Raw genomic sequence first — 26,066 nt, 5'->3', positions numbered from 1 at the left:
CCGGGAAGTACACGAATAGAGAAGGTTGGTCCGCTATCGGGGATGCAGTGAGATCCGCACTCCCCCGACCGGAGATTCTCAGCCGTTTCACTAGGCGGACTAGCTCGTCTGACTCGTGGCTGCTGCTCAACTGGGTGAAAGCTAGTTTTGTCTATCTTTATTCATCTATCGTGAGATGGATGATGGTGGAAATACTGGATTGTAGCCACTGGGCAGAACTGCATCTGTCTTGTCCAAACTCCAAGACAGCCATCTACATCCGACACAGGACGTACGGTAAATAGCAGTAGCATCACGGTCGCATTATGTGTGCTTATCCATCCCGGTTCAGTCTGGCCTTTGCGCCCCTTCCCTACCTACTTTCGAGTCGATGCCTTCAAAATTCAGAACTGATTCAGTGTGGTGCAAATCTGGAAGGCTGTAAGAACGCTCTTCAGTTGCAGAGCATGTCTGATTGTCTTGGGTTTGGTGTTGTTGGTTTGTCCCCACTCTGACTCCCTATCAATCTCGTACAATTACCTTTTCAGAAACGCCGAAAAGTCTAGAAAGTCCGCCGGGCCATCGGTGGGAAGTTTTGGGTGATTGCTTCCGACAGTGTTCCCCTCATTTTACCTCTGGGCTAGACTGCCAATCGCCCCCACTAATGTCTCTTTTGCGATTCTCCACTCATCCACGACTGTGGTGTGGTGGGCTCGTGGGCTTCCAGACACCTACTGGATGGATTGGATCGCCGATGAAGTCACAGTTCACACTTTCACCCCGATGAGCGATCGCGGACTGCGGTAATTTTGCCCGATTTTGAATACCCTCGAATCTCCGTGTGTCCTAGACTCAAAAACCCATCCTTTATACTTTGCACGAAAGTATGTGGATATGTAATGAAGCAGTGACCGATGCGGCGACACTGACAGGTGCCAACTGCCGAGCGATCATCTGCTCATCGTCGCTGTCATCTCCGAATGCCAAGGGACTGTCAGACTGCCAGTAACCATGTGCGAATCGACGTCAAATCATTCCGGCATAAGTGAATTTCGTGGCCCGTCCCTGACATCGGCTGGATCCGTCTGGGCAGATTTGGCATTTCGTGGTTCCGTCCAATGCGTCCAATGATCTTTGGACAGCATGGGATCGTTGTGTGGCTCTGGTAGACATCCCTTCGAAAGTCTAAAGCCGATTGCCCTCCCCAAAAAGCTTCTTGCTCAATAATGGTCTGATACACGCCTCCGGACCATGCCGAATCAGCGCAGACCAAACCCAATTTGCTCTGGTTTTCGTTCCTTTGATCACGACCCCGTCCAACCCGTTGGACCCATCACAGTCACGGCCGCCTCTCCACGCAGTACAGGAATACGAAGGCCCGCTCAGGACCATCGCTATTCGTCGATTCTCTCTGTCATTCAAAGAACGTAATTAGCGTAATCGGCTCCGACGGTCGTGGGGTCGTTGATACGAGATGGTATGAAGAGGCACGCACTGGCCCCGCCAGGGCTCTCCCCAGTGGACCTGCCTCCGACCGGACTCCGTGTTCCAGAGAAGCCTCATGCCGGGAGCCAAGACGATTGAGATTGGATCCCAGAGTTGATTAACTTTGAGGGCGGCAAAGCAAAACGAGCCTTTCGAACTATCGTCACTTAGTCGGTCTGGTCCAGCTCAGGATAGTCAGTGGTCGGCCCAGGTCTGTCACAAGGCAGGTGTCCTGATCGGCTATTCAGGATCTAAACAACCGCACATTATGTAGGGCTAACACGGGGACGGCCAATCTCGTGGCGAGCGTCTGCGATGCTGGAGTCTCGAGATCCGTAGGGGGCTACCACTTGGATGCAGTGTCATCATGGTCCAGAGCCGAGATTACTCCCTCATTATCGGGTGGCTGTCAAAGGCACGTGGACCACGGGACAGCCCTGCACGTGAAAGCCTGGAGACATCAGGCTTCGGTGGATTACTTGACACCAAATGGAAAAGAGCACACGAAACGAGGGGCCGCACTCTCGAATTCATCGAGCACAGCACCGTGCCAGACAGGGGTACGGTGGGTCACCATCGCGCGCTAAACGACCACTGCATCAGTGCGTAGCTGCAAGACAAATCCGTAGTGGCCAACTATGGACACTCGGACATGGACAGCCGGGCATGGTCATCCTAGTCCTCTGGACAAGTAAGATGCCCTACGGCTCTTCCGAGCCTACGGTAGGCTTCAATCTAATGCGAGAGACCGGTGGCCAGGCGCCCCACTGTACAAACAACTTTGTCAATCCTTCTGAGACGATCTACTTGACTACGATCTGCTGCATACGATCTGCAAACTGCGATCTGCCACTCTCTTATTGTCTTTCTGGATTGTCGCTCTTTAATCTCTCCTGCGATCTGTCGTATTCTCAACTACCGAGCCCCTCCCTCACAAAGTACAGGGCTGATCGTCCCCCACGTTGCCATCATGGCCGGCACTTTACCTCCACTGTTTGAAATCACGACCGACGATCATGGGGGTTACAGTGCCGTGGCCATCTATACCTTGCTCGCCTTGACCATTGTCATTGTGTCCACTCGTTTATCAACCCGATGGTTCATCGGTCGCGTTGTCCACTCGGATGATGGCTTACTCGCCTTGTCAATGGTAACTTTCATGTCCCTCGGCGGCGCATCATCAATGCCTTGGTCGTTCTTGGTGATCAGGCTTCGCTAATGCCTTTGCTTCCCGTGCGCAATAGCTGCTCGGTCTCATACAGAGCATATTAGCGCAATTGGCCATTTCTCACGGCCTGGGCCGCCGTTATTTGAACCTCAATCCGATTCAGCTGGAAAAGTATCTCAAGGTAAGCATCGTCCTCCTGGGAATCCATCCTGCAACCTACGTGGAGCCGAGTCACGCATACTGAGAGCCATGCTTTCGATCCAAAAAACAGTACGAATATGCCGCTCAAATTTTCCTGGTTGCAACGGTCGCTTTCAGCAAGCTCTCGCTTGGCCTGCTATTCAAGAACTTGATGACCTCACGCCGATCCTCGATTGCAAACAAGTCGTTGCTGGGTGTGATTCTTGCATGGACATTGGGCTCCATCTTGGCGCTATCCTTCCGATGCTCCATGCCAACTCCGTGGAGATGGGATCAGCCGGAATCTTGTGGTAATCAGGTGGGTGATCAATCATGGAATCTGTTGGATGCCAACGCAGTCTTAACCGTTCTTTGCTCTCTTCCAGGCCGTAATATTCGAGGTCATTGGCGTTTTCAACATCCTGACGGACATTGCGCTCATTGTGCTTCCATGCCTACTACTTCGTAATGTGCAGTTGACCCAGTTGAAGAAGTTTAGGATTATGGCTTTGCTAGCCAGCAGGCTCTTGTAGGTCGCCGCTTGATTGCTGTTCCTCCTACCAAGGTTGACTTCTTCGTCTAACACGATAACAGAGTATGCATAGCAACATGCCTACAGATCAAATACACGGTGAAGATGCTCAATTCACCGGACAAACCATGTAAGGAAACACACGATCCCTTCCCACCTCCCGTCTCCGACCCAGAGCATGGCACCCGCGTACGTGGCGAACAGAATCTAACAACTTTGAAATTTCAGGGTCAAACACCAACTCTACAATTTGGGATCAGTAAGACTCCCCCTGGTTTCCCGAGATTCTCGCCATAAAGTTCACTATGATGAAAATGAAAAGAAATGAACTGACCCAATACCAACTACCACAGAGTAATGATGAATCTCAGCATCATCACCACCGCCCTACCCTCCCTGGGCCGCCTCGTCATTGAGCTTCAGCCCAGTATCCACGCATACACCATCAACAATGATCCCACCGATCCTCAAAACCCCAGTAACGGGTACAACTTTACGTCCATGGGCAAGTCTAATAACGGCATGAAACAGGGTACCTCTACCCAAGTGACGAGTGGATGGCGGGAGTCGCTCGAGGATGACGGCGAGAGCACCGAAGGGCTGGTTCCAGGCTCCGACCAACTGCATGTGATTCAACAGACGATTCACTTTGAGGTTCACTCGACAAAGAGTGAGGCCTGAACTTGACAATCTGTGCAGACGTGAATCCATTATTCTTTGATTATTTATAATAGAACCATGAATTGAATTGGAATTTCTGGATATCAATTAGCCTGCTCGTTGGTACTAACCTTCCAAGGTTCTACCTGGATAAAGTCTATCTGCCCGATGCAGAGAGTGTTTGTGAAGAATAGAACTTTCTCGCAGAGGAGTGCGCGTGCACTCAATTTTTGCCACATGAGCTCCCAACCTTATGCCTAACCTGTTGCTTGACCTCGCATTCAAAAGTGGATGGATGCAAGTTACCAGCACTGGTACTGCTTAGAAAGATTCGCGTTTGGGTGGTTAGACACCCCTAAAAATAGATTATCTACGTTCAAGGCACGATTCGGCCGCGTAGCAGGTTCGCTCCCAATCCACCTATAAAGTCAATCATAACCGAAAACTTGGGTGGGCATAGACGGACTGAGTCATTAATATTGAGGTATTGAGACTCGTCCCGACTGCGACCCATAAATACTATGTCAGCAGGACAGGGCCGAGGGCTCCGATTCCATGGATCGTCAATCAAGACGATGGAGCAAGCCGAGTTCAAAGATGGTTCAAGTACTCTCAACTATCAATTCGCCTGATCTGGAATCATGTACTCGAGCAAAGAACGGGATGCCCGAGCAAGAGCGCGTGGACTGTTTGAGCGTGAATAGATGGAGTCGCACAGAAACTTTGCTGCAAGCAACCTCAGAACCTTGAGACAATCACTAATTTTGGTGCGAGGCTGTTCGCACTCGCCTTACTTTTGACGTCTGAACACACGTCAAGTTGACGTGCACGGTATTGGATTGGTGAGGGAAAGTTCGCCAATCAGAGGGATCGTTCGGCATTGAGTCAGGGATGATTCTTTTGTGGAGTAAGACACAGACCCAACACAGTAGGACTTATGACTTCCAGATCTGGATTTCGAAGGCTAATGCCTTACTCTTTTCTGTGGAAATATCAATGTCTGTCATTTTATCAAGCGGGGATGTGCATTCCTGCCTTTTTTTTGGCTCTATTCATATTGAAATGATAGTCGTGAATGGATCTTGATTCCAGTATATACAGAAGAATAAAAGTGAAAATCAACGGATCGCATATGGGTATTCATACTGAGGGGTAAAAAGGACAATAGAAACAAGAAGAAAAAAAATGCAGGGAAACACCACTTGACTCGAGCCAGTATCGGTGAACAAACACATTCTGTACGCATGCAACGTGAGACGATTAGGCCTAGTACTTGGCAGCCTGCCCTGGAGCATACGAGGTCTGGCAGATTGGGCATCTGTACCGCCGATACTCAAACCACGAGACCAAGCACGCCTTGTGAAACGCATGATGGCATCGATTGAGAACGACAATTGCCCCGTCACGGCGCCAAGCATTCCCCAGATTGACGTGACTGTCGTTTTCGACGCGAGACAAAGTACTAGAGCCACTATCGGAGGGCTTGCGGTAAGTGTGGGGTAATCGAGCCGGTTCTGGATGGAGGAGAGATGGTGTTGATGATAACGAGGAGAGACAGATTGGACTGTGAAAGCCAATTAACTTTTTTCCAGTGACACATAGAAACTAATCGCCAAGTGTCACAGGTTGCAAACTTTCCGATAACGAATTGCTTTTCGAAGTGGCAGAAGCCGGTTCAGGTACCTTCGGCTAGGGCATGTTACCGGGGCGGGTGCGCCAAGACCGGAGGGAATTGCTCACGCCGAGCGGCGCCCAGAAGTTTGCCAAGACAATCTGGTCGCTGTCTGGGCGCCGGGAAGACAGTTGGTCCACCGCCGAGCCTTGGGCAACCCCCGCATCCTCATCACTCGGGCACTCCCAGAGCCAGGATTAGCTCTGGGCACCGTCAGGATTCCCCACTGGATGATGGAAGGAAGAGAAGTGGAAGAGAGAGAGAGAGGGAGACGGAGAGAGACGGGGGGTGCATGTAGAGGATGAAGACCAGATTAAAAACTTACCAAGGATCATGCAAATGATGTGCAACGTCACTGCCTGCGTTCTGCCCTTCGATCCATTGCTCGATGGGACTTTCGCGTGTTTCTGGCTCAAGGTTCTCCGTGTCACCAGAGCCCCGTGAGGCTTGTCGTCGTCGATGATGCCACATAATCAGGCTAGTAACGAGATAAAGCCCGAGTCAGCAGTTGGCGCAAGGAAAGTTCCAGACCACTCCGCCTGCATGCGGTAGGATGTCATCGATCAGCCACGTCCGTGCCCAGGCATATAACTCACATTGGCACAGCGCTGATGAGTGTGAACAGCACGACGGCCCCGATGACAATTCCAATAAACTCGCCCCGAGGAATGTTTTCTCCAGTCATACTTGAACGATTCGCAGAGTCGGCTGAACTGAAGCGAATACGAATCAAGTTCAAATGCACAGTGTCCAATAAGAAATCGGATGGCGGCGCAGCAACTAGGCGTTCCGCGCGCAGAGTAGACGGTGGACTTGCTTGATCGGATAAGTCGGGACAGAGACCCAGATAGCCTCAAGTGCTTGTTGAGATCTGTGAAATATGCCCAAGTCGAATGAATAACAATGTCAGGACTGAGCATGCCTGCCAACACTTCCCTTTTGCCACCGTGCCGGGACGTGGAGGGATAATTCTTCAGCACAAAGTTGCAGTCCTTGAAAATTCGACCCCGGAATTTGCGTCGAATATGAACCGCGCGTTAGACTTGTGTCCCTTTCCAGACCACATTCGGCCAAGATTCCATCCACGTTGAGCCAAGGATAATCTGGGGAGATGAGTCGTCGTAAACATCGCGCTCAACAGCGCCGAGAAAGAGCCCAGACTCCCGCTCTTGGCGCGCCATGGCGGATCCAATCAGACTCCGCCCTCGCCTCTGACTGACTGGTGCCGAGACAAGTCATGTGCGTCATCTTGTCGTGTCTGTGAAGGGCACAAGTGCTCTGCCGAGACAACCCGCTCAGCGCCAATGCTTGGTTCTTTGCGTTAATTGGTTCCCGCTTATATCTGCTTCCACCTTCCAAGTTTGGTTCATGAACGGAGACTCGGAGAAGAGCGCGGATGAGGCAATGTTCCATCGGCGGGATTATACCGTCAATCCCGCCCAGAATTTATTTATACCAAGTCTCATCCCCCGAAAGGTGGCACGAGGAGAAAAGGTCAACAAGATAAGCTTCTGAGCTCAACGTGCGCAATCCATACAAGGTCACCCTTCGGACTTTTACATGATCTTCTCTCTCTACTCAAGATCATTTCACTTGAAACCCCCTTGAAAACCCTTCTTATCAGTCAACTACCTTTCCACCTCTTCAACTGCATTAACCATCTTCTTTCACTGCTCTCTTTGACCTTTCAACCTCTGCTTCTGTCCACATCGATTTCTCTGGGCAAGTGATGTCTAAGGAGGGCGCTCAAAACCAGGCCACTCCGTCCTCTAAGGATGCCGCATCGCACGATGCTACCTCTCAGTTTTACCTGTCCAAACCGGCCCACAGCCTGACCGTGGAGGCTGTTCTTCAAGAGCTAGAAACCAATCTAGAGGATGGTCTTGCCTCAGCTGAGGTCACGGAGCGCGTTCAAAAGTATGGGGAGAACGTGTTGGAGGGAGATGAAGGCATCTCCATTGCTAAAATCTTCATCCGGCAGGTCGCCAACGCGATGATTCTGGTAAGTTGAGACATGTAAAACCTTGGTTACCAAAAGAAAATCCCAAGCCATATTGAAGACTAATTATATTTTTACTACGTATGAATTAGATCCTGATTATCGCAATGGCCGTTAGTTTCGGTATTCAATCGTGGATTGAAGGTGGCTTCATCACCGCTGTCATCGTTCTCAACGTTGTGGTGGGTGTGTACCAAGACTTTGCTGCTGAGAAGACCATGGACTCGCTGCGAAGCTTGAGCTCCCCAACCGGCGTTGTCACTCGAGATGGCAAGACATGCACCGTCCCCGCTAAGGAAATTGTTCCCGGCGACATGGTCGAACTGAAAGTGGGGGACACTGTTCCCGCCGACCTCAGGTAAGTTCGCTCTGCCTCTGATATTGCTGTCTCCCACCAATATACTGACACCTTAATTGCTCTAGACTAACCGAGGCTTTCAATTTCGAAACCGATGAAGCTCTCCTGACCGGTGAATCGCTCCCTGTCCAGAAGGAGGCGGACCAAGTCTTTGACACCGACACTGGCCCTGGCGATCGCCTCAACATTGCCTACAGCTCATCTACCGTCACACGCGGCCGAGGCCGAGGCATTGTCATCGGCACAGGAATGCGCACCGAGATTGGAGCCATTGCGGCTGCTCTTCGAGGCGGCGACTCAAAGCGCCGGCCGGTCAAGCGTGGACCTGATGGTGAGAGTAAGAAGCGTTGGTACGTTCAGGCCTGGACTTTGACCACTACGGACGCTATTGGACGATTTTTGGGGATCAATGTTGGTACACCGCTGCAGCGCAAGTTGTCCAAGTTGGCTCTTCTTCTCTTCTTCGTCGCCATCATCTGCGCAGTAATCGTGGCTGGTGCCAACGAATGGCGTGGAGATAAAGAGGTCATCATCTACGCAGTTGCGACTGGACTTTCGATGATTCCCGCTTGTTTGGTCGTTGTGCTCACTATTACCATGGCTGTCGGTACCAAGCAAATGGTGAAGAGACATGTTATTGTCAGAAAGCTGGACTCTTTGGAAGCATTAGGCGCCGTGACCAACATCTGCTCGGACAAGACTGGTACCTTGACTCAAGGGCGCATGGTTGCTAGGAGAGTCTGGATTCCTTCACAGGGAACATATTCGGTTGGCTCATCAAAGAACCCTCTTGACCCCTACGAGGGAGAAATTAGTCTTGCCCGGACGTCGCCACGCAAGATGGATCCTGAATCACCGGGGGAAGCCGCCAAGCCCGAGGATCTCTTGAGAGGAAACGAACATTTACAGGCTTTCCTCAACGTTGCTGCCTTGGCAAACCTTGCCCACATTCACAAGGATTCTCACAATGAGTGGCAGGCTCGTGGAGAGCCCACCGACATTGCAATCCAAGTCTTTGCTTCTCGTTTTGACTGGGGTGCCGATCGCCTGAACAAGGGCGAAAACTCTCTCTGGACCCAAAAGGCTGAATATCCGTTCGACTCCGGTATCAAGAAGATGTCTGTTGTTTATGCCAAGAGGAGCGAGAATTCAGACACATCTCAAGAGATGGTATTCACAAAAGGTGCTGTCGAGCGAGTGATTGACTCCTGCACCTCTATCACATGGGAGAATGGCGACTCTGTTCCCATGAGCCCAGAAATCCAGGATGAAATCATGCAGAATGTCGAGTCTTTGGCAAACGAGGGACTTCGAGTTCTCTGTCTCGCTGGGCGGGAGCACAATCCTCCTTCAGCTGCAGAAAACGAACCTCTTCCCCGCGAAGAAATCGAGAAGGATCTGTCGTTCTACGGACTGATTGGATTGTATGATCCCCCACGACCTGAGACCGCCGGTGCTATCAGCCAATGCTACAAGGCCGGTATTTCAGTCCATATGGTCACTGGTGATCACCCTGGAACCGCACGAGCTATCGCAGCCCAAATTGGTATCCTTCCACCAAATATGGAAATGTTGGCGAAAGATGTAGCGGACGCCATGGTCATGACAGCCGGTCAATTCGACAAGCTGTCCGAGGATGAAATCGATGCTCTCCCGACTCTACCCCTTGTGATCGCGCGATGCGCGCCAAACACCAAGGTTCGCATGATTGATGCGTTGCACCGCCGGGGTTGCTATGTTGCCATGACGGGCGATGGAGTGAATGACTCTCCCTCCCTGAAGCGAGCCGACGTGGGTATTGCCATGGGCCAGAATGGCTCGGACGTTGCCAAAGATGCCTCTGAGCTCGTCTTGACCGACGACAACTTTGCTTCCATCATCAACGGTATCTCTGAAGGTCGCCGTATTTTCGACAATATCCAGAAATTTGTTCTGCATTTGCTTGCTGAGAATGTGGCTCTGGCCCTCACACTCCTGATCGGTCTGGTTTTTAAGGATGACAGCAACCAATCCGTCTTCCCTATCTCCCCCGTGGAGATCATCTGGATTGTCATGATTACTTCTGGTCTACCGGATATGGGCCTGGGTATGGAGCAGGCATCGTCTGACGTGATGGATCGACCTCCTCAAAGCGTAAGTCTCCCTTGTCCCCGTGCGAGTTGAGTCTAAGAATCATGATCATCTAACATGACCTTGTCCACTATTTAGAAAAAAGGTATTTTCACCTGGGAAATCATCGTCGATACCATGGTTTACGGCATCTGGATGGCGGCTCTTTGCCTTGCTGCCTTTTCCCTCGTCATGTTCCCTTGGGGCGATGGCAATCTGGCCATAAACTGTAACACCGAGTACAGCAAGGCCTGCGACACTGTGTTCCGTGCCCGTGCCACCACATTCACCTGTATGACCTGGTTCGCCCTCTTCCTCGCCTGGGAGATGATGGACCTCCGCCGAAGCTTCTTCCGGATGAAGCCCGATTCCAAGCGCTACCTGACCCAATGGATGTACGACATCTGGGCCAATCGGTTCCTCTTTTTCGGTATCATGGCTGGTTTCGTCCTTGCGTTCCCCATCCTGTACATCCCCGTTATTAACGAAAGTGTCTTCAAGCACTCGCGTATCTCGTGGGAGTGGGGCGTCGTCCTTGTCGAAACCGTGCTGTTCTTTGCTGGAATCGAGTCCTGGAAATGGGTCAAGCGTGCTTTCTTCCGTCGACAGGCTTATATGCAGAAGAAGAAACATGGTGACCTTGTCTCTGGCGACCGTCGGGGCCCTGGAGACTTTAGTCGCTACACTACCATGGACCGTTCCGAGACATCGGCAGACAGTCAGGAGAAAGTGGAGAAGTCGATGGTCTGATGTTGCATGATGCATGAGAATTATGATGGGAAACATCTATGGAGTTTATGCTTTTTCTTTTGCTGTTTACTTTTAAATATTCGTTTCTTTTTATTCCCTTGATTATTCTCTTCATTTCCTTTATGACAATTTTGTTTCTGGCTATTTTTGGCAGGCGCTTATGCTTATACTCTTCAGCGATTCGAGGCTTTACTATTAGTGCTCGATATTTACCACAACGAAGCTTCATTCTCCTCAATTCAGTTCTTCTTTAAAAACGCCTTTTCCACACTAAAGTAGGGTTAGGCGAGTAGTTCAATGTGGAGAATATCCCCACATCATTTTGCCTGTACTTGTTTTGTCGGCACGGATCAACAGCCTTTAGCAGGTTCAAACTACGTATGTCTCATGCTGGGTTTTCTGGGGGCGCAGTCCACATCACCTAACCTTAGCGAAATCTCATTCATTTGAGGCTGCCCACCGAGGAAACCTGTAGTGCTACATGTGAAGACATCGGGTAATCGTTCAATCGTCCAATACGCTATGAGGTGCTACCTGGAAATGCGCACAAACGGGAGCAAAGACTTGAGATTTAGGTTCGAGCTTTGGTAAATGAAATCCATACCTCAAGTCAAATCGCAAAGTCACCTATCTAAACCAGTTGATTTAGAAAGTCTGGAGCTTGACATCTTCAAAGTGACAGTGTCGGTAGCTCCCCGGACAATGTCCGACCAACTTTCTTAATGTACTATTTCTTTAGACTTTATTGCAGCGATCGAACGTGAAAAACTACAACATGGCTTTTAATGGCCCCAAAAAACGATACATCCACTGGCATGAGATTTTACATATTCATTTCAGATTGGAGGCTGGGCCGGCTAAGGCGGCCCGGCGCTTCTGGACTGCCTGTGCGCGGACCCTCGAAATGCTCCTTCTATAACGCTTGCGAAAGATCCAATCTTGTCATTGAAATTCAAAGCTGGCCGGGCAGATGGCCACTGGGTGCGTGGTGTGATATGTTCACTTTCCAGCGCCTAGGAAAGCCGGTCAAAGTGGATGGCGGTGCTTTCCCTCTTGGCGAACCTGGCCCGGGGGCGATTGCATCCCCTCTATTCAAAGAGTTTGGCCATTTGTTTCAAAATGCTGCTTTGGCCAGGGGAGAGAATCGGTCTATCTCGTCTCCGCAAAATTTCAGGTGAAATCCCCTGCATCTAACAGATATTGGAGTCGTCACAGCTTGGGGCTAGGATCCATCGCGCTGCGATCCAGCCACGATTGAATTACTTCAACCAGACCATCAATTTCGGCCTCCGTATTGCTTGCATGGAGGCATACCCGAACTCTTTCGCTACCCTGGGGGACAGTAGGAGGCATAATCGCCCGAATGATGAAACCAGCTTCTTGACAGACTCTCGCCAATTCACGTGGTTGTGATGTACGTAGTGAAAAGATGGGAGATGTTGCATAGTGGTCAACTTTGAAGGGAACAGATCGACTTAATTTGAGACCTTCCAAGCGTTGATGAAGATGAATGATGAGTTTCTGGGACCGAGCTCGCAGCTATTTCATCGAAGTCATTAGAATCTGGTGGGAAAGATGACGATGAGAAAGGATGGATGATCTTACCAAGTCAGTTTCTCCCGAAGATAAGAGTTCGTAGGCTGTACGGATTGATGCCAAGAATGGGAAACCAAGAGCGGTGGTGTAAATCAGGCTCCGAGCATAATTGATCAGATAGTCCCTTGTCTCAGATCCACACAAGACCATTGCTGATGATATCTTGGTCAGCGATCAAAATCATGGTGCTTCGAAGAGGGCGAAAATACCTCCATGGCTCGCGAGAGCCTTTCCAAAGGTATGCACACGAATGAACATTCGATTCTGAACACCAAGCTGCTGTACGACACCAGCCCCTCGGGGCCCAAAGACGCCCGTTGCATGAGCCTCGTCTACAATGAAATACCCATTTTGTCGTGGAAGCAGCTCGTCGATCACGCGGATAAATTCGTTGATGGGCGCCACGTCGCCATCCATGCTGTACAATGATTCGATCACGATGAAGACATTCCTCAAGCCGTCACGAACCCGGGGATCACTTTGAATCTCCGCAGCCAAAACCTGTCTGAGGGCGCTTGGGGAGCTATGCGCAAACATCTTCCTGGCTGTTGCGCGGGAAAGCCGCATTCCTTCGCGGGAGCTTGCATGAACCAATTCATCGTACAGAATCAGATCTCCTGGCTGTGGGACACTGGCCAATACTCCAATATTGGCATCATACCCAGAATTGAACAGGAGCGCAGCTGGAGCCTTGTGGAACTCGGCCACAAAGCGCTCTAACTCCTCCGCATACGCAGAGTTGCCATCGAGTAGGCGAGATCCACCGCTGGCGAAGGGAAATGACTCCGGTGCCGAGTTCAGATGCGACAGAAAGCGTTGACGAAACACTGGCGACGTTGACAGAGAGAGGAAGTCATTGGAAGAAAAGTCCACTGCCGTTCTGGGTAAGACAGTCAATTTTCGCCGGGACGATTTTGCTTCTCGTTTGAGGAGAGCACTGGTGAGAGAATCTACCAGGGTGGTCGGGTTTGACGATCGGTCCTCCATCAAATCGTTGCAGAGACCCAGAAACTTGGTCAATGATGAAACAAAAACCACTTTAATCCAGTACGATTGGTGTTGTTGAACTTTACCTAATAAGGTTGATGACGGTGCTCAGGAACACCGCCTTTACCGTGTGCACATGATCGGTTAATCACGGGTGTTCCTGTCCCTTCGCCCTCCGGACCGGGCTCATCGCTCCGATTTCGAGGACCGTTGGTCATCTCGCGTGTCCAAGAGGATGATCGGGGCCAAACTTGGACCGCGGAGAGGTCCGGGGCTGAAGGATGGAACACAGCCGGTCGCCCGGCCTATGGCCCACGTGTACGTCAGTGCAGAACGAGGGCTCAACGAAGTCTTCTTTTCGGCGAGAGGTGCACAGGTCGCAATGCATTTCAAAGTCTCACCAACAATCTGCACCACAAGTCCAGAGCGTGTGTGGCCAGGGGCTGCGAACTGGTGACTGAATCCTCATGGCTCACGGTTGGGGAATGCGTTCTCAACCATCTGCATTTGACTTTGGCTGATGGACACGCACCTGGACCTCGGTGGACTTCGGTGAAGAAACCGGTGGAGATGATGGATGGATTCCACGGTTCGCCATTGGACTGATTTCCCCAGTACGCCCAGAGTTGGGCTTTACCCGCACCTGGAGGAGTCCTGGACAGAATGACTACTAAATGTGCCTAATCTAGCTGTGTGACCCCTCGCGAATAAGATTGCTAGTGCAAAAGGCGTAGCATATCCTCGAGTCCCAGCTTCCATACAACGGCGTGTGAGCCTCCGCCACCAGCCTCTCCAAAGGACAACAGCCGATCTCACCTCGCCGAAGCAATGGCCCCGGTCGGCGCTGGTCTCTGGCGAACATTGCGTGCGCACCAGGTTTATGGCGCCAATACAGACGTGGGAAAGACAATTGTCTCTACGGTACTGTGCAATGCGGTTCAGCGTCAGAAGCAAAGGGCAGCCTTCTTAAAGCCGGTTTCTACGGGAGCTCTGGATGATGCGGATGACCGGTAAGCGATGGAAGGAACCTTCCCTCAATCGGTTGCGCGATAACTGGCTGAATTCTGAATAATACACCTAGACACCTAAAGAGGTATGGGGCAGGAACTTTGACCAAATGTCTCTATCAATTTGATGAGCCGGTGAGCCCACATATAGCCGCCAAACAGAAAACAGTAAGTGAACCTTGAAACCAACATGACCTGGCAGAAAACTGACCGATCACAAAGATCCCACGAGATGATGATTTGCTTGCATCCATTCATAACACTCTCACTGAGTGGGCTCGCAAAGACATCGACTTTGCTTTAGTGGAGACAGCTGGTGGTGTTCATTCCCCAGGTCCGAATGGAAACTCGCAAGCGGATCTTTATCGGCCCTTGCGATTGCCCATCGTTCTCGTGGCAGATTCGCGGCTCGGTGGCATCTCGTCTTCGATCTCGGCATATGAATCGCTTTTGGTTCGCGGATACGATGTGCAGTCCGTGTTGTTGTTCCGGGATGATTACTATCAGAATCACGATTATCTCGGCAACTTCTTCCGCAAAAAAAGTATCCCCTTGGTGTCTCTGCCAGCACCACCAGCCAAGCCAGCCCAAGTCGATGCTGACTCGCTGGCACGCGATGAAGAAGCAATGTTATCTTACTATGAGCAAGCTTCAAAGGAGTCAAGTATTGCTCAACTTTTGGAAGGGATGCATACCAAGAATGCCGAAAGAATTGAACGACTGGCTGAAATGTCCAGTCGGGCTCAAGACCTGATCTGGTACCCGTTCACGCAGCATCATGGCATGCAACCCAAAGATATCACCGTGATTGACTCTGCACACGATGACTACTTCCAGACTTACGGCACGAGTCAGGCAGAGACTTCCGTAAATGAACTACGCCCTACGTTTGATGGCTCGGCTTCATGGTGGACGCAAGGTCTGGGTCACGGCAACCCCAACTTGTCGCTCTCCGCCGCATATGCCGCTGGTCGGTATGGCCACGTTATGTTTGCTGGTGCAGTGCATGAGCCAGCACTAACACTCGCGGATACTCTTTTGAAAACTCTCGACAACCCGCGTTTTGCCAAAGTATTCTATACAGATAATGGCAGCACAGGTATGGAAGTAGCCCTGAAAATGGGTCTTCGCGTCGCCTGTGAGCGCTATGGTTGGGATGCTTCAAAGGAACAGATCAGCATTCTCGGTCTGAAGGGAAGCTACCATGGAGATACAATCGGTGTAATGGACTGTTCCGATCCTTCAGTCTACAATCAAAAAGTCGAATGGTACCGTGGCCGCGGCCATTGGTTTGACTTTCCTCTGGTCAAGATGGTCGATGGCAAATGGAAGGTTGAAGTCCCGGATGAGATGCGCAAGAACCTGGGCACAGATGTTGAATTTGAATCCCTTGACGCGGTCTTTAATCTTGACGCCCGTCTTGATTCCGATAAAGGTCGGCGTTACAAAGATTATATTCGGCAGACAATTGAGGGCCTTGTTCGAGAACGGGGGATGAAGTTTGGTGCCCTGATCCTTGAACCTGTCATTCTAGGTGCCGGGGGCATGTTGTTCTGGTAAGTCAAGATGTGAAATACGTCGGCGTTTCTGTCCTCACATCTAATTTGACTTTTGGCAGTGACCCACTTTTCCAGAGATGTCTGACGGACGTTGTTCGAGATCATCCGGAAATTTTCGCAACGGAAAGCACGCATCACAAGAAAGCAGAATCCTGGTCAGGCCTACCCGTCATTTTTGATGAGGTTTTCACCGGACTGTACCGTCTTGGTCGTCCAACGTCGGCGTCTTTCCTGGGTGTTCACCCTGACATTGCCGTGAACGCAAAGCTTCTTACTGGTGGTTTGATACCTCTCTGCACCACGGTCGCAAGCCAAGAAATCTTCGAAACATTCCTGAGTCCCGAGAAGAGCGATGCTCTTCTTCATGGTCACAGCTACACAGCTCACCCGGTTGGATGCACCGTCGCCATTGAGTCCATAAAGACTATGAATGCCATGGACAACAACGGTTCTTTTGACCAATTCAAGACGAACTGGGCCCAAAGGGTAGACTCTCATGCGGAGAAGTTGGCTCCGCATGTATGGAGTGTGTGGTCGCAAGATCTAATTCAAGATCTTTCTCGCGCTCAATCCGTTGAAAGTGTCTTTGCGATTGGAACAGTTCTCAGCATCTCCTTACGAGATGCTCAGGGTGGTGGTAAGTACATCGAAATTAGCAATCCAGACCTTTGTGCTAACTTTTGATCAGGTTACACTTCTAATGCCGCCAAAGGCCTGCAGCAACAGCTTGCCGTTGGTGGACACAAATTCAATGTTCACTCCCGAGTACTTGGTAATGTGTTGTACTTGATGTCGAGTGTGACATCGAAGCCCGAGTCCCTGCAGGAACTGGAAAAATTGTTGCGCACTGCCCTTGTTTAACAGATCTGAGACCAACTGGTCTGGCCTGTGTGATACCTGTTGAAGATGGTATTAGATACAATTGCTGCTTTAAATTGACAACATGTTTTCGAGCTGCTCGAATCACAAATCCGAGATCCTGCGCGTGACTTGTGACTGTGCATCCGAGAGCACTAGCCAACCTTTACGCAACCTTGTCTCCATTAGGCTGAGAAGCCTCAGTGCAGTTCAACCTGGTTTTGTAAGGGGTATATATATGATTCTGGAGCGGGACCGCCTACGATAATCTGCAACAACCCCACTACTCACAGGAATCAATCAAAGCCCACGAAAAGTGATACAAGAACATCGCGCCTTTGGCCTTCCGACTTCTGGTATCAACTGCAACTCAACAGAATGATACAGATCCTCAGTCTCATCGTTGGTGCTTTTGCCCTCGTAGCTCGTCGGATGATTTATTAGGTAATGGCGAATGAAGTCGGGCGAGGACCCTTCATTCCATTCCACAATGGTGCCGTTCCTAAGCGCTTTGGCAAGGGATGGCCCTTGATATGATTCCATGCCCCACGCAGAGCACGTCAAGTACGGTCTTTTACACACGGCTACTCGCTGGTGGTTGGCAGCTAAAAATGGAACGCGATTCAGTAATCACCGAGAGGAGGAATTTTCGTGGCGCAATGACTTGCACGGGATGGAGGATGATGTAGGTACGTTGCCCACGGAGGAGCTCCAGGATAACAGCGGTGCTTGGAGCTTAAGAATGATCGCCCAGTCTCTTGGACTCTTAATGAAGGTGCGTTTGATCTAAGCTTGTCCAATAAAATAATGACTCTGCCCGCCGGGATTCTTCCTGTCACTTGATACGGGCCTCCAAGCACATCTCGACATCCCTTTCTTATTTCCACCTTGATCTGAACGATTGTGCAATGTGACGTCGTACAGATACTGTTAGAAATGTTGCAAGATGAGTTTACTTTAAGTCTTGGCTTCTCCTAGCTCATTATCGCATTCTCTTGACTTATTTTTCCGGGGCTTCTTTCAATGCCCTAGCCCACTCCAATGGATGTCAAAACTTCGTTCTCTGATGACTCGCAGTCATGCGAAGATGCGAAGCTCTCACCATATCTCGAAAAAATTGACAGTCAAGTATTTGATGATCTTCCACCTACGGATGGTGGTCTTCATGCGTGGCTATTCTTAGCCGCCTCGGCCATGATAGAAGCTTTGTTCTGGGGTAAGTCGTGAATATCACGATTGTATTCACATAATCGGGGCAGCATGCTGATATTTCACTTTTCTGGCCAGGATTCGCTTCTTCCTTTGGAGTGTTCCAAAGCTACTACCGTGAGAACGACGTTTTTCCAGACACTGATATTGTGGCGGTGGTGGGAACCTGTGCAACTGTAAGTGAACACGTCCAGCTGAAGATGAATTCATAAGAGACCTGACGAAGAAGTTCCATTATTGTAGGGAATGGCATACTTGGGTTGCCCACTCATAATCACGACGATGATCCTGCTTCCTCGCGCAGCAAGATGGTTCTCCACGATTGGAATGACCTTTATGTGCCTTTCACTTGCCCTGGCCTCCTTTTCCACGACTTTCACGCACCTGGTTCTATCCCAGGGCCTTGGCTTTGGCATCGGCGGGTGCATCGCCTACAGCCCTTCCATTCTTTACATGCCAGAGTGGTTCGACAAAAGAGAGGCCTGGCCTTTGGCACCGTATGGGCTGGATCAGGACTCTCCGGGATTCTCATCCCCTTGGCTCTGGACAAGCTTCTAGTACAATTTGGCTTTCGAATGACCCTGCGCATATTTTCGGCTTTGATGTTCGTTCTTGCAGCGCCGTTACTCTACTTCCACAAGCCTCGATTGCCAGTCTCCAAGGTAACCCAGTACGAGCGGCTGAATCTTCGATTCCTGCTAAGTCGGGTCTCGATCGTCTATCAGATGGGTAATATTGCCGAGGCGTTGGGATTTTTCCTCCCTGCGATCTATCTTCCCACAGTCGCCCGCTCGCTGGGAGCTTCGAGTTTCGTCGCCTCGCTCACCGTCACCGCGTTGAACTTGGCATCAGTTTTCGGCAGCGTATCTATGGGGCACTTGTCCGATCGATGTCCCACGTGGATCTGTGTTGCTATTTCCACCGTGGGAACGGTGATTGCCGTCTTCCTGATCTGGGGACTATCCACTACGCTCCCCGTGTTGATCCTGTTCGGTGTTGCATACGGACTTTTCGCCGGTGGCTATTCTGCCATCTGGGCTGGGATGATTAAAGATATTCAAAAAGCGAACCCCGGGGCAGACCCGACGATGATCTTCTCCACCATCGCTTTTGGTCGTGGTGTGGGCAATGTCGTGAGTGGGCCCTTCAGTGAGGTCCTCATTCAAGCGGATCATTGGCAAGGACAGGCGATCGGTTCCTATGGGCGTGGGTTCGGACTCATTATTGTATGCACTGGTCTCACGGCTTTCCTGGGTGGGTCATCGTTGATGGCGCGTTTTTTGAAATGTATATAAATTGCCGGGGTGAGCTGCCCCGGCTAAGGTGAGATGCGGAGGAAAATCCATTCCACCAAATCGGGATGGATGAGACGAAGCTCCTTCGAGCATCCCTCTCGCCGATCGGATCAGAGACGAATACGCGAGGGTGGCGAAAGAGATTGTGTATTATATGATGAGATAATGAGCCGAAGCGTACCCATATATCGAAGATCGTTGTAATGAATTCAGGTTTGATATCTCTTCCATCCTCAATTAAGACACAATTGGTGTTGGACGTGTTCCTTTGTAGGTGGATAAGTTGAGATGGACGGAACAAATATGTCGGTACGCATCACTTGCGCAGCATTCAGCCATCAATTCGGTCCTGAATCTCCAGTTAGTAACCTTGGTCAAGTAGATTTTCTTATCAAGGCATATACAAATGGTCTGCGGGCTGTGATCATACCCGGGAACGAGCACAATCGCCGTAGGTAACTGGTACCTGGTACCCACGCTTACCCTGGGCTTGTATGCATAAACTCCTCCTTCTAGTCATCACAGATGGCGTGGACGGACCTCCGAGTCATGTCTAGACGTCTGACTCAGAAATGGGGGCTTTGATTGAATCGCTTGCCCTATTCAGGCGACCCAGACGGAGTTACAAGTGATGTGGCTAATAGTCTTTTTTCCATCCCAGTGCTCAGGCCAGCTTACATTGAACAAATCCACCTCCCGTTGCTATTGACCTCATCCCTGCTTGAGTCAGGATTCTTTGAGCATCTGATAACATCCGTGACCAGCTTGGAGGTTTACGAGCACAAGGCGGGGAGAACATGTGCTCGATTCGGTAACGAGTGGTAAGACTGGATTGTGTGTAGTTGACTTAATAAAGCTGACAAATCACTTGTTGATGGATGAACCACCGGCTCGAGTCGTCTTACTACCATGGGCGAGGTAGCTGTATGCATGATGTTGTAATGACATACGTGGAATGTTGAAACTTGACGGTGTGATGCACGAGTTAGTAGTACTACCGTCTTGGTAGTGTCCACGAGGACGTGATTTGAAGGTCCACTAGTAGGTGCAAGTGCACGTGAGGAGAATTTTCTCTTGGCCTGATCTCATCCGCGCGGCGGTCTCTTCGCCCATCAGCGCCAAAATCAAAGCCCGAAAGAGAGAATGAGGGGCTTCGCAGATCGCCCGGAAAGTACCAAGGTGCAATGAGCGATGAGTACTGAGCAAAATTCTCATTCTTATCTGATTTGCACGTCTACTAAAAGATCATTTTGCTAGGATCGTCAGAGCGGGAGACTCTCACAAAGCCATCGCATGTGCATTCTGCCGACTGCAATCCCGCGTATCAGATCCGTACACTCGACTAGTCAACGCGGTGACTGTGGTATGGCGAAGTCGAGGCTGGCCAACGTGTGCCACAAATAAAGTGTTTCATTCTTCTGAGTGGACCTGGGGGCCGACGATCCGTCGACTGGGCCAAAAAAAAGGGATCCCTTATCTCCACCGCGTATGTCGAAGTATGGAACCCACCGCTGTTTCTCGTCCACATTGAACGGCCACTGCTGGCGTCGTCTGCTCTCACTGGGGGCTTTCCTGGCCATCGAGACTCTCGAGGACGTAGTGATATCTATGCGACTTCACTCTCGGTTGCAAGCGACCGTACAATAGGAATCGGCAACTCGTTGTCAACAGTCTCCGAATGACCTTGGGTAATCGACCGGGTAAAAGCCTCAGAAAACCATGCAGTCCTACCTTCCTACCTCTCCTGCCCACGAATGTCTCACCCCGTTTCGAACTCTGGATAAGCCCCCAAAGACCTAAAAGTTTAACAACTCACCCCTTTTCCCTTTCCGTTCCCAGTGCAGTTAGTGCCCCCGGTCGCATGTGCGGCTGAGCAGAGCGTGACGGTGGCCATTTCATCCTCAACTGGGCCCCCAAAGCCCCAAACGCCATCAAGTGGCCGAGCCGATCTGACTATGCAACACATGCATGGGCATGTGATAGGTGGAAATAGTGCATAAGCGACCATCCCGTCGTGATTGCCGTGCAGTACCTGTCCTCCCACCTTTTGGGTTCGCCATTGGCAACCACGCGGCGCTGCACCGCTTCGCCCTCTGCGTTGCCGAACTCAGGAGAGCGAGAGAGACGTGAGGCTCAGACCCGGGCGAATCCTTCCTTCACAGTGAGTGGATGAGGATGGATCCTCGCACGGCCAAACGAGCGCCCTGCCCAAAAGTTCTCCTCATACCCATGTCCAGTCAGCCACAATTAGGCAATTGACTTCGCCAATCACGCGTCCGCCAGCCAAAATTGTCTGCCGAAGTGGATCGCTTATGACCCACCAGAACAGAAAGCCCGACGATGCGGTTGGAGAGTTCTTTGTTTGGGACGTCGAGAGGGTCTAGACAGTGGACAGACACTGGACTAGTGGACATGGACGGTGGACACTCGCCCCGATGCCCCGATAGCGATAGCGTCCCGCTCCTTCAAAAGTCCTCCCGCGAGTGAACCCGTTTCCCCGTGCTTGGGGGGGGGCAGAGCGTTGAAATCGGTAGCGCGATGCTAGCGCAGTGAGCGATCTCGGTCTTTTCCGCTACATCCGCATTCTCTTTCCATCGCTCTTGTTCCGTACGGTCAAGTCTGGCCCTCCACACGTACCATCTGTGCCCAAGATTGAAGTCTGGGAAAGATCGACGATCTGATCGCTCGATGCGCTCGCCGTTGACCCTCGGGACTCTCCAGCATTATCTAACGAAATAGCCACTGTGTGATAACCTACGACAGCGACGCACGCTGACGGGTTGGTCTCTCTACAGAGGCACCATGGGCTCGACAACTTGATTATCGTAAGTCATGGATGAGAACGTGTCCGACTTTTATGACTGTGATACTGACTGGCACTGGTGGTCTACGTGATACAGTCTTACTTCGGGCCTCTTGCAGATGAGCGCTCTCCCCTCTCTCTTGCAGCAATCTCTCAGTAACAGAATGCGCGTCGAGGATGGAGAGAATAGCATACAGAAATGGCGGACGACCAGAGGCTGGCTTCCGCGGACATTGCACAGACCCTATCTGTTCACCCTGGCAGGTCTGTTTACCTTCATGTTGGCCGCCGTGGAGACGTTGCGCCAGTGGGCCAAGAGACAGGGAGGGATCGTTCACTGGGCCTACGAGTCAGATCTGCCGACCGCCATATGGGGAGCGTACACCTATCTGCCCTTGGCCTTTGCCCTACTGGCGATCAACCTTTTCGATGCATGCGCGCAGGATGTATTGAGGTTGGAGCCGTTTTTCCAGCTGGCCAAGGCTGAGGGAGTCTCCGCTTCGATGCTGTTCACCAATTATTGCTCCAACACCTTAGCCGCATCTTTCATGGCCGTCAGGAATCGAAATTGGATCGTACTCGCCGTTGCACCGGTCTCGCTCGCTTTTCGCATGTTCTTGCCCTCGCTCCTGGCTGGTCTGGTGGAGCTCGATGACGGGATTTGGACGGAGAATAAGGTGGTCAATACCTGGCCATCAATCATCGATCTGGACTCGCAAAAAGTCTGGCTGACAAGCGGCTCATCAGGCAACGGACCCCTGGGCTCACCGGAACTCAACGCATTCTTCATGCCGGACCCCGAGGATTTCACCACCGCCCCGGTGTCGCTGCCTGACGACCAGAATAACTCATCGCTGCTGACCCTGACGCAAGATGTATTCTGGTCCAACCTGACTTGCTCCAGTCATTCCGAGGGTGTGGCTTACCCGCAGGTGGTCACCGATCTCAGCTCGGCGAGCCATTTGCCCCACGGACAGCAGATCTGGTCGTGGAATATTGAGAACGCGCTCATGGAAAACAGCGTAAATGGATCGTCCAACTCTCAATGTCAAGTGAGCGTCATCTTAAATACGCTCATTGGAGCGGATTCCATGACCGTCCAAGCGCGATTCTGGGAGCCTGTGGATTCTGCAGGGAATATGGTGGCCCCGTCGGCGTTCACCACGAGCGGTTGCAGCAGTAGCTTCAAAGTTTTCGGGGTGATGATTGATATGGATCTCGCAGCTGGAAACGTGTCAAGCGCCAATTACACCATGTTTGCGTGTTCTACAGTGTATCAACAAGCCCTAGCCGACGTCACTCTGGATTCAAACGCAACGGTCGCCAGCGTCAATATGACCCCGGCTGCGGTGAAGCCGCTCAATTCGCAAGATTTCCTTGTTGAAGGTGTCCATGATCTCATCGCTTCACGCTATTTGTCTACGACAACAGATGTTCGAGTTGAGTCTAGCTCGCAAGGCAACATCTTTGCGAATAGTTCTGGGGCGATCTTGGTTGCCACGGATTCAAATGTCCAAAATACGACCTCGTACCAGCAGCAAATTCGTCAGTATTGGAATTACGAATTCATTGTCACCATTGACAGATTCTTCAGCCCTGGTGGACCTCCCACTTCTGCTGACGCCCAGCAAAAGAGCCTTGTGGTGATTTTGATGGTCGCGTCCGACGCTGTGACGCTGGTGGAGGCTATTTTGGGCATAGGCCTCGTTGCAATTGCAATTCTGCTCTCAATTTATCCCAATCGGCCCAATTTTTTGCAGTGGGATCCCGGGTCCATAAGTGCTCAGTGCACATTAATTGCACGTCTCTTTACTTCGTCGTCCAAAGTCATGTTTGCAGAGGCGAAACTGCACATGGCAAACACCCGTCAACTCAAGCGATGGGCCAAGGGGAAGAGTTGTGAGTGGGTTGTGGAAGATGGTGAGGAGAGAATTCGAGTGGTCGACTGCCCAGTGCCTCCGTCAACGAGGCCTTCTCGCTTCATTAACAACCGGCCAGACCCGATGCCGCATTTTTTGCGACCTATGATCTTCTTGGCCGAATGCTTCGTCATTGCGGCAATTCTCACCCTTTTTGGAGTGAGCTTGTCGTACATCCGCTGGAAATCCATCAATTCCTTCTTCAGCACTGGTGCCACCGTGGCCATGGTCTTTCTCAACTTTGGCCCTACTGCGATTGCGTCGGTCATTGGTTCTTTCCTGCTTTCAGTATATCGCAATCTGACCGCGATGGAACCCTGGATCCGGCTGCAGGATGGATTGGCCGATGCGCGTCAATCCATCGTTGAGAACTACGCCATCCAAACCCCCCTTGTGCCGTTGTTTCTACAAAGACATCGCAAACCTGGTATACTGCTTTTTGCATCGATCGTTTGTCTGGGTGATCTTGTTCTGCGGCTTCTCAGTGGTGGAATCTTCACGCCTCAGCTCAAGCGATATTCCTCGCCAACTTCAGCGCTGTCGCATGTGTACAGGCCCGGATTGTTGTTCAACAATTCTTACAAAACAAACATTGATATCTCTTTGGTCGCCACAAGCCGGCTTCTGAATAATGTGACGATTCTTCCATGGGCCACTGTCGACGGGAGCTTCTTCTTTACTCCATATTCTGTTCATAACCCGTCAGATGACAACTATCCCATCTACATTACCACTACCCGGGGCTACGGAGTCGACCTTGACTGCGAGGAGCTGCCTCTGACTTCGGCTGCGGATGTTCAGTCCTGGACATACACAATACCCGTGGGCTCAACGCAAGAGACGTGCAGTGTTGAAATCGCACTGACGGAGCGTCAGAAACATAGCACCAGGCAATCGGTACACTACTACGCCCCAAATGGAACCAATCCGGCTTGTCAGGAATCCAGCCTCTTTGTCTGGGCGTCATGGGAGGCTAGGAGCTCGAAACACAAAAATGAATCTTCTGTGCTCGCGCTGCACTGTGAGCCACGACTTCACATCCAAGATTTCCGTGTCGAATTTGACTCTGATGGAACAATCGAAATTCTCCATCCAGTGATAGGAAGCGAGGTCACCAGCGGGGAGCTCTATCAGAACGCTTCAGCGTTATTGAAAATCTTCAACCAAATGCTTCTTGGTCCGCATGAAAATATCACTTCACGATGGGGTGGGACTGCAACAAGTCAGCATCGCACCCACTCTTATCATTACAACTGGCCCGGCAGCTTGACCAGCAACTCCTACACAAACAAGTACTCCAAGGACTCCATATTGCGCCCGAGTCATTTTATTTCGACCGTGCAGGGCGTGTACAAGACTCTGTTCAGTACCCATCTTGCCCTATGGGGAGACCAGTACTTTGATCGCCTGCCGTCCAGCTCTCCCCATCCCGCGCGCGGAAACGTAGTGGACAGCTTCTGGGGTTTCATTCCGGCCACTAGCTTGGTGGTCATCATCATCTGCCTGCTGTCAATCGACGCCGTTGCTCTGATGACCGTGTTCACCGTTCGTTTCAAGCGCTATCGTGGACATCGTGTGCCTCGCACCCTTGGATCTCTTATCCCCTGGGTTGTGGAGAGTCGAATGCTTGCTGACCTGGGTGCAACGTGGGAGATGAGTGGCCGTGAGCGGGACAAGCACCTGCTCGAACAAGATCGAAAGTACCGTGTAGGAGACTTCTCTGCCACGGGAGGGCCCCCTTGGGCTTTAGACTACGATGATGATCTTCGTAGGGATGATCCCCCGCGAGACTCGGAAATTGAGTTGCAAAATCGAGGATCTGATGGACCCTCAAACGAACGTGAATAATATGATACCATATACCCCATACATGTACTATTGCACAAATAATCAAAATTTTCCCGCATCTCAGGTAAAAATTTTTTCAAGAACCAGGGAACA

General features: G+C 51.0%; 7 protein-coding genes across 7 annotated transcripts; 5 read left to right on the top strand and 2 right to left on the bottom strand.

Moving 5' to 3' along the window:
- Positions 1-2,434: 2,434 nt before the first annotated feature.
- Positions 2,435-4,025, top strand: POX_f07637 (uncharacterized protein; the record flags this gene model as incomplete). The annotated part of the gene is made up of 7 exons (XM_050116432.1): positions 2,435-2,614; positions 2,709-2,813; positions 2,904-3,131; positions 3,199-3,341; positions 3,407-3,474; positions 3,573-3,603; positions 3,698-4,025. The coding sequence occupies 7 exons, from the start codon at positions 2,435-2,437 to the stop codon at positions 4,023-4,025; spliced, it is 1,083 nt and encodes a 360-aa protein (XP_049966571.1).
- A 1,668-nt stretch (positions 4,026-5,693) lies between these two features.
- On the bottom strand, positions 5,694-6,361 carry POX_f07636 (uncharacterized protein; the record flags this gene model as incomplete). Its single annotated transcript, XM_050116431.1, has 3 exons — positions 5,694-5,850; positions 6,002-6,154; positions 6,273-6,361. 3 exons carry the CDS (start codon positions 6,359-6,361, stop codon positions 5,694-5,696), a joined length of 399 nt encoding a protein of 132 aa, XP_049966570.1.
- Positions 6,362-7,405: 1,044 nt separating this feature from the next.
- On the top strand, positions 7,406-10,892 carry POX_f07635 (Sodium transport ATPase 2; the record flags this gene model as incomplete). The annotated part of the gene is made up of 4 exons (XM_050116430.1): positions 7,406-7,678; positions 7,768-8,033; positions 8,099-10,166; positions 10,242-10,892. 4 exons carry the CDS (start codon positions 7,406-7,408, stop codon positions 10,890-10,892), a joined length of 3,258 nt encoding a protein of 1,085 aa, XP_049966569.1.
- A 1,209-nt stretch (positions 10,893-12,101) lies between these two features.
- POX_f07634 (uncharacterized protein) lies at positions 12,102-13,475 on the bottom strand (the record flags this gene model as incomplete). Its single annotated transcript, XM_050116429.1, has 3 exons — positions 12,102-12,431; positions 12,498-12,640; positions 12,698-13,475. The coding sequence occupies 3 exons, from the start codon at positions 13,473-13,475 to the stop codon at positions 12,102-12,104; spliced, it is 1,251 nt and encodes a 416-aa protein (XP_049966568.1).
- An 828-nt stretch (positions 13,476-14,303) lies between these two features.
- POX_f07633 (uncharacterized protein) lies at positions 14,304-16,902 on the top strand (the record flags this gene model as incomplete). The annotated part of the gene is made up of 5 exons (XM_050116428.1): positions 14,304-14,485; positions 14,557-14,650; positions 14,705-16,038; positions 16,101-16,678; positions 16,730-16,902. The coding sequence occupies 5 exons, from the start codon at positions 14,304-14,306 to the stop codon at positions 16,900-16,902; spliced, it is 2,361 nt and encodes a 786-aa protein (XP_049966567.1).
- A 1,038-nt stretch (positions 16,903-17,940) lies between these two features.
- Positions 17,941-22,243, top strand: POX_f07632 (uncharacterized protein; the record flags this gene model as incomplete). The annotated part of the gene is made up of 4 exons (XM_050116427.1): positions 17,941-18,115; positions 18,187-18,288; positions 18,352-19,334; positions 22,199-22,243. 4 exons carry the CDS (start codon positions 17,941-17,943, stop codon positions 22,241-22,243), a joined length of 1,305 nt encoding a protein of 434 aa, XP_049966566.1.
- A 127-nt stretch (positions 22,244-22,370) lies between these two features.
- POX_f07631 (uncharacterized protein) lies at positions 22,371-25,973 on the top strand (the record flags this gene model as incomplete). The annotated part of the gene is made up of 1 exon (XM_050116426.1): positions 22,371-25,973. One exon carries the CDS (start codon positions 22,371-22,373, stop codon positions 25,971-25,973), a length of 3,603 nt encoding a protein of 1,200 aa, XP_049966565.1.
- Between the last annotated feature and the right edge of the window lie 93 nt (positions 25,974-26,066).

The sequence above is a fragment of the Penicillium oxalicum genome, chromosome VI, assembly GCF_001723175.1.
Source record: "Penicillium oxalicum strain HP7-1 chromosome VI, whole genome shotgun sequence".
Taxonomy (NCBI): Eukaryota; Fungi; Ascomycota; class Eurotiomycetes; order Eurotiales; family Aspergillaceae; genus Penicillium; species Penicillium oxalicum.
Note: the sequence above shows the minus strand (reverse complement) of the source record. Positions and strands in the feature narration are given on the sequence as shown.